At 36.8% G+C, this 8,228-nt stretch overlaps 1 protein-coding gene across 1 annotated transcript; it reads right to left on the bottom strand.

The window, feature by feature from the left end:
- Positions 1 to 1,282: 1,282 nt before the first annotated feature.
- LOC101302747 (aspartic proteinase-like protein 2-like) lies at positions 1,283 to 8,018 on the bottom strand. The gene is made up of 10 exons (XM_004297982.1): positions 7,708 to 8,018; positions 7,504 to 7,633; positions 7,163 to 7,410; positions 5,923 to 6,147; positions 5,303 to 5,465; positions 5,094 to 5,167; positions 4,402 to 4,489; positions 3,531 to 3,606; positions 3,235 to 3,306; positions 1,283 to 1,856 (listed from the first exon to the last, which is right to left on the bottom strand). The coding sequence occupies exons 1-10, from the start codon at positions 8,016 to 8,018 to the stop codon at positions 1,711 to 1,713; spliced, it is 1,533 nt and encodes a 510-aa protein (XP_004298030.1). The 3' UTR covers positions 1,283 to 1,710.
- Positions 8,019 to 8,228: the final 210 nt, after the last annotated feature.

The raw sequence follows: 8,228 nt of genomic DNA, 5'->3' as shown, positions 1-8,228 counted from the left end.
TCTTCTCTCTCTCTCTTCTCTCTCGTCTCTCTCTCTCTCTCTCTCTCTCTCTCTCTCTCTCTCTCTCTCTCTCTTTTTGGTCTGATTAATTAAGCAAGTGCTAATTTTCTTTTCAGGATGGGGAGAAAAATGTACTACAAATGATCATGCTCCAACAGTGCAGCAGTCTCAAGTAGGTTTTGGAAGCTCTCCAACATTCATGGTAGAAGTGCAAAACAACTGCCCAATGTGCCCAGTTATCAACCTTCATTTGAAGTGCGGAAGCTTTCCTCAAGCTCTGGTCGACCCCAGGCTACTCAAAGTTCTAAGCAACAACGACTGTGTAGTTAATAGTGGTTTACCATTGGCACCTTTGCAAAAGATTTCCTTCAACTATTCTCACCAAATGTATCTAATGTCTCCTAAAATCTGGTATTTCCAGTGTGAGTGAGTAACAAGTGATCAGCACCAACCATTAGTAACCTTATTAGTTTATTATCCTTGGCTTTGTATTATGTTGGTCGGTTAATGTAACATGGAAGCCATTAAGCTATATTCAGGTTCCATTACCCATCCCAAGCACCAATTGGAATGAACGAAAAAAGAGTATTTGGCCAGAAATGTAGGTAACTTGCAGACTATCGGCAACTTCATTCCTTCATTCCATGTAATTCAGGTTCTGCAGAGATCTTTTGGATAAAGCAAAAACAAAGCTCAAATTCAATTAACATTCCCCAAAAGAACAGCGATATATTGAGTACATGAACAAAAGAATGTGACCAAAATCAAAAAGGAAAGAGCATAAAGAAAAAACACATCTAAGCACCAAATTATAGAATTGATAGATAAAAGGTAGTTGAGCAAACAAATACTAGGTATCGAGCTTTCAAATTGCAGTAACTTCTGAAGAAAGCTCTGAAATTTGGAAATGATGGAAGCTGTTCAATATGCTTCCACAATGACAACTGACGCAGCAAATTGACAAAATCTTGGAGCATCACAAGTTCACAACAGATAACATTGGTTGAAAATGGCAAAGCAACCAAGATGTGTTTAAAGTGCACTGAAAGGCAAGTTTAAATTCTCAAGCATCAATTGAGACTACAAAACCACAGATAATAACTTAGAATGCACACATATGAAACCGCACGGGCAGAGGAACCAAGTGCACGTACCAACTTAGTTTTAAAGCTGATTTCATTTGATCTAAGACAATCTCTAGCTGCACACTACTATTTGGTCTAGTGGTACTTGCACAATTAAGGTTTCCTACTCATTTCTGAATTTGGTGTAACATACCGACTCAGTTAAAAATGTACACAATTCTCTTGTTTTTTAAAAATGTAAAACATTTGTATCATTAAATACGAACATGCTGTGCAACCCCTGAACAAATGGAGCCACAAAATGACATATACTAAGGATTTTATGTACAGTCTTGTCTAGACCAAAGCCTAGACAAATATCAAGATTTGAAACCATATACAATTAATTCTGAAGCCTTTGAAGCTAGTAAGCTCTCATATATTTCTATCAATTCACAATGGGGAGGAAAATATATCCCCATAATGAAGCTTTAAGAGATAAGTATCCTAGCTTTTGTTTTCACCTTGGGAGACCACAATATGAAGCTACTCTATGCACCATCTCGACAATACTTTCCATGATATTTTCTCTATGTTGATTTCCTATAAGTTGAAGTGGCTGTCAGTATGTTTTAGTTGTTCCTTTTCAGTACACTAAACTGTACAGCAGCAGCGTAAGGAAGAAGTTTATAGTCCATTGGTGATTCAAATGGCAAGCAGAAGAAATATAGTGGAAACCTACTAAATGCACTGTTCCACTCTGTTCATCCTGCACTTTGATACTTGACGAGCCTGAAAGTATCCATAGGAAAGTTACAATTAGCAAGCAGGTAGCAACTCATTTTTGTCAACAAGATATTATAAATTACGCTTATTGTTTAAAACTTTCCTCAGTAAATGCAAAGTGCAGACACAACTTATACTTCAATGAAGAGGCAATGTTTCAATTTAACTTTTACTTAAGAAACCCCTAAATATCGACTATTTAGTTCCTCTCAAATGTTCAAGATATGTCTTTTAATGCAAGTCATTTACATTATTCATTATATGGACAAACGCTGATAATCACCAGTTCAATTTCACCTAATCGAATTACATGAAGACAATGCATATGGCAATATTGATACAATACTTCTGAATTTAATTAAGCAATGGCATATGATGTAGCTTATAACAGAAAACTAAAATGACAACACCAATTGTTAGTTTTTATCAGATTGCAAAGCTGAGATTACTTGTTTCATGCTCTGCCCGTTTTTTATAGGTGCCTAAATTGGCATTGTATTAGTAGAGCCATAGGCTATCAAGGGAAGTTTTAGGGTGAGGACTAGTGATGTATTGGACTATTGGCTACAGAGACTCACTAATGGGGATCAGATCGGCAGATGCTCTAGGACTCTTCACAGTTGATCACACTCTAGGATGTAGACTACAGCTAAAAAGTATCTGGAAAACAAAAAAGGCTACAGAGATATTGCAGAAAACACTAGATAATTCCTATATCCCTAAATGAAAGTAATATAATCTCTGCAAGATCAATCTATCCCCTTTGATGCATGCAATGCCACCTTTATAGACATGCCAGGCTCTTTCTCTTATTTACATGCCTAAGTGCTCAACAGAATTCCCATAGTGAATAAAGCTCATAAACCTTTCATGCTCAAGTCTTCTCCTATACCGAAGGTTTATTATTCAAAGTTTAGGACTGCCAAAGTAGAATAATGGCTAAAAGGAGTCCAGCCTAAAAATGTGTCCGCTTTACCCAATAGAAATTATTCCTTATTTTCAATTGTTATCCATTAGATAGATCGAGAACTGAGTATATTGTTTCCTTTTGTTGTTGGTTTAGAGTATGGACTATAAGTAAAGAAAGTCACTGCTAACCAAGAACTGACAGAAGTTTTTTGTAATGGACAGTGGCATAATGGACACAACTACCAAGCATGACAAAATGCTGAGTAAGCTTAAAAATTGGAAAAATCCATAAAATGTCATATATATAATATCTATAAGATCCGTGCAATTGAATATGAAAGTTAGCTTGGAAATGGCAGAACAAGAGCAATCTTAAAGTGACAAGGAAATGCAGCAAAAACAGATGACATCAAAGCAGAGATAGAAGCTGCAGGTAAAAATTAAAGATAACAGAATGAAATAACACGATACTCACAGTTATACTCGGTCCATCCAATGACCTGATTTTCAAGATCATACAACACTAGCTTATTTGAAAGTACCAAATCTGCAAGGCACACAGAAAATGATCAAATCACATGCTTTTATTATAGATAAACCATCATATACCATGCCCATCAAGCCCAATGCTCTAACGTTAAATGTCAGCATCAATAGAACTGTAAGTGGTATCTAAACATTTTATTAGTTCTATATCATCACTCAAGCCCAATGCTCTAACCTTAAGTGTCACCATCAATAAACTTAAACACACATGTTATTGAAAGTTACCTCCCAAAAGGGTCAAATTCTTCCTATCCCTGGATTGCATCCCACTGTTTTGCCAACCAATGCACCAATAGCCTTCCTGCACATGCACATGAATAAATTTTAGTAAAAGAAATGACAATTATCAAAACAGAAATTGAGGCATAAGACTAGAAAATTATATGCTAATACAAGAAGAAAGAGCTGTAATTATACTGGATCGATCACTATCTACTATGTCTGCAAAAAAAAAAAAATACCAGTAATAGAAAGAGAGGAAAGATAGGAATAATTTAAAGATACAAGCTGTATCTTTTTAAAAAGACTATGGGTTTATAGTGATGTCTGGGATTCTAGAAAGCTTTCCTATGCACAAAATATATTTCTTTCTAAAGGAAAGAAATTTAGTGATCAATCAACATAACGTTACAATAAAAGTGGAGATCAAGGCCACAAGCAACAAGGAAAAGACACCAACGACTGGAAAGAACAACTACAGACTCTTAAACAAAGCAGAAAGACTCCCAATGAAACTCCACCTACACTAAAGGAGACCAGTCGACCATTATTAAAGAAGTGCTGTAATCCCTACATTCCGTTGAGGCATATAATTTATTATTAGAAGCACATCCATTCTGTACAACTGGAAAGAACAACACTACAGACTCTTAACACAAAAACGTTTGGTGTTCTTGACCTTTATTAATCTTGTTCTTCCTCTCTAAATCCAATGACAAATTTCAACGTTTTTATTCCTTTTTTTTTTTTAAAAAAAAAAAAAGCCAATTTTGAAAATTAAGCCTCTTCAGGAGGGTCTCCCTATTAAAAGTGCTAATTTGATGCATAAAAAAAATGCATGGATAAAGGATGGTAGCTTTCAGTTCCTAATACTTACAGAGGGGAACAAGTAGTCATGTGGATAAACCTTCAAAGAAAGTGAGTTTTCAAAATAAAAGGTGACTGCAGGAAATCCATCGTCAAGGCTGCAAGTAGAAACAAACCGTATACAAAAATTAGGAAAACATGATGTACTACACAATTTGAGTAACACTTGATCAATTTGTAGTAAGCCAGATCAATGTATCATCTAATGAGGAGATCAAAAGGACAAATATACCAAGCTAGAATTAAGCAATTCAGGTGACAGACTGTATAGTCCATAATGATAACAACTCTAATGTAACATCATTATCAAAAAGAAAAAAGTATTTACAATATACATGGAGGCATCTGAAAGAGTTACCCATTGGCTGATGAGTTTTATGTATAACTATAGATACATTTTTCCAATGAACTAGCAAGGGGTTATTTTATAAATTTGTCCAAATGAAAACAAGATGAAATTTACATCTATGATCTCTAACATTTAGGGATGAACTTTATTTTCTGGACAAAATGATTCTTGTTATCAATTTCCAGTTACTTATGCTCAATTTAGTCTAGAACTGTGTATCATGCAAAACAAATTGTTAAGGAATCAAACACTCAAGACATGATAAATAGTTATGTAATTTTTTTCCAATAGACGAGAATGCACTTATCTGTTGTCTTCTCCTAACAGAAATATCAGTGGGACAATGATTATACCTTCCTGAGTACTCAAAGCATGTATACTCGCCACGAAGAGTGTGAATTTTCAAATCAGGCTGCTGAGAGAAGATCTATAAACATGATAACATTTCTGTTAATAATGATGACAATCTCTATAAAATAAAATATAAAAAATAAAAAAAATTTGTATAATGGGAAACTTTTAGAATAACCATCAAGAAAAAGAAGTTTAATACATCACATACCTTACTTACTAAGGGCTCATACACCACATCTGGAAGATAAGCCAAAGTTGTACCACTGTCAATTATAGTCCCTTGTCTATCTCCCGCTTCAAATACATCTGTCAAAATATTTAGAAAAGAACGGCCGACTTGAACTGCCTTCATATTGACATTGTAATGCGGCCTATAAAGCAACAGCCACAGAGTGAGGCTTGAACTTCATATGACTTTTTTTTTTCTAACATTTCAACATGTTACATTTTATTTAAAATCACTCTTTTCTCTCACAGAATTATGCGACCAGTCCATCTAACAGCTACTCTGGTAAGTGCTAACTAATATCAACTTCTGTTCGCTTCATAATAAACAGATACTTACATACAGCCTTCAATCATGACTGGTTACTAAACCTATAATACATAGCACATTTCATGTGTTTACTTCTACTGTGATCCATTCGAGAAAAAGAAAACATCCTTCTACTGTGATAGCATATATTGAAGCCTATTCCTAACAATACAAAGAAAAGAAAGAACGAGCACTTAACCATAAAGAAACCGTATCTTTTAGAAAATACCAGTGATATATAACAAAATGAATAAACATGTCATGGTATCACTATAATGAAAAACAAGACTTACTGGTTTGGTACCAATGGAGTCATGTTAACTTTCGGCTGCACAACACGCCCAATAGCAAAGATACCGCCTCCATTTTTTCCATCTAAGCAGTGAGCAAACATCTTCTTTACTTTTCCTGATGAAGCTAGCTGTGAGATTATGGATGAATTGGACTTTCCAAAGCCAAGAATTCCATCAAGTGCTTCACCAGATGAGTCTAGATCACCAGATTGCGTAGCACCACACCTATTGCACAAACATCAGAACCACCACATGAGAGAGACAGCAAAAGATATTGACTTTTCTATCAGATAACAAACATAGAGAAGCTTGTCAATTTTTTTTTTCTTTTAATACAAAATTATATGAAAATAAAGTGAGTGGGGTAAGTATCACTGTCCAGCAGTGGAATTGTAGACGGGAAAAGATACAACAAAGATCAACTATCCTATCTTTCTAATTAAAAGCTACTACATTGCAAGATAACAAAATAGTAATCACAGTTTATTCACTTTGACCACTACGAGTGATTATACAAGTAGTTCCTTTTGCAAAAAATAAAAAATAAAATAAAAATTAAAAATCAACATAGTTGACCAATGAAGTGTGTTTTGACTGGTTAGTCCAGCCCAGTCCACAGACCTAACATTACCTAAACCTGATCCACAAAGCATTTCCCAGGGGTATCCTATGATTTGCAGAAGGCTTTAGTGTTTCAGTTTTACTCCCTAATGTTGCTTAACAGTTTCACCATGAACCTTTTCTGCTGAAGTTGGTAGCGTCCTACAGAATGGATGTCACTTTCTTGCAAATATTGAATACACTAAAACCAAAACTAAACAATTGGGCTGGAAAGGGGTCGGTTGGGGCTCACAATACACATCTTATGGTTTAGTTTTGCCCAACCTGTAACAAAACCCAGTAACGGTCCTCACTCCTCACCAGCCAACACAACCATTCTGGTCTCCCAGTTGCCAGATATATATCGCATTATCAAGATATCAAATCATATACATTATAGTCAATAACTGGATGCACAGCCATGTCCAACTTAACTAATCATTTGGGTGACTACATGGTCAAGACGATCAACGAATGCCAAATTAAGTTGAAAAGGAAAGTATCAGTCAGGTTGGACAATAACACCTACACACCGAATTGCTGAATAAAGCTGAAACTAGCATACTTCAGCACAGAAGAAAAAAGCGGTACCACTGCAAAGCTCATAGTCATTCCTCTATACCAAAGAAGTGAGAATTACCCGAAAATGACACTTCCATTGGAAGAGGTAGTCGTGAGGTCACCTGAAACTCGGTCATACAACACAAAATCCTTCACAAAATAACCAGCAGTGGAGCTGCCATCTCCGTAAATCTGCAAATAGGGACACGACATATTGGCAGTACACCCAACCAATGGACCATTATTCATCGCCACGCAAAACTCATGATCACAAGGAACGAATTTTCCGGTGGAAGACTGCTTGATATCATATAATGACAGCTCAAACTGTGTCAACATAGCCAATAATAATCAGAACAAGTACTAGGATAAATTCTGATTCCGAAAAATGATAAAAGCAACAGAGAGAAAGGCCATTACACCAAGTGAGCTTCTGGCCGGGCATTCCTTGCATTGTTTACAATTCACCCACATAATATCACTTCCGGTATCAACTTGCACATAGTAGTCCCTCGCCGGCGTTCCGATTCCGATTTTAGCATAGTACAATCTACACAGCAAGCAAGAAATCAATATACGAATCGAACGAAATCGTGGAATTGAGGAGAGGGGAGAGAAGAGTACCCGACGGCGTCAGGACGGCCGGAGCCGCCGAGGGGGAGATCGACGCCGGCGAGGAAGCGAAGAGTGCGTTTGGTGTCGTGAGCCTTTAGGGCACTGAGAGTGCGCTCGCGGCCGGCGTACTTGTACTTGACGCTCAAGACGGCGTTGTTGACGGCGACGGCAGCGGTGATGTTGGTGGAGATGAGGAGGAGGAAGAGGAGGAAGAGGAGGGCGAAGCTTTGGCCGGAGCTTCGGAGAGTGGCCATGACGGAGGACGACGTGGTCGTCGGGTTCGTCGTCGCTGGAGTTGAAGTTGAAGTTGAAGAGGCCATTTTGGTTTGGCTGGCAATGACTCGGCGAGGAAAATAGAATTTTTGTGGAAAGGCAGTCTTACGTGGACGTTTGTAATTTTCTGATCGGGAAATTCATCTAAATGATATCTCAACTTTTGTCTTTTATAAATTTTAGTATTTCAAGTTTTAAAAACACCAAAATGGTACCTCAAGTTTTCATCTCGACTGAATTTTGGTATTTTATGCCGT

This window comes from Fragaria vesca, linkage group LG4, assembly GCF_000184155.1.
Source record: "Fragaria vesca subsp. vesca linkage group LG4, FraVesHawaii_1.0, whole genome shotgun sequence".
Classification (NCBI taxonomy): Eukaryota; Viridiplantae; Streptophyta; class Magnoliopsida; order Rosales; family Rosaceae; genus Fragaria; species Fragaria vesca.
This window is presented reverse-complemented; position numbering and strand designations above follow the sequence as displayed.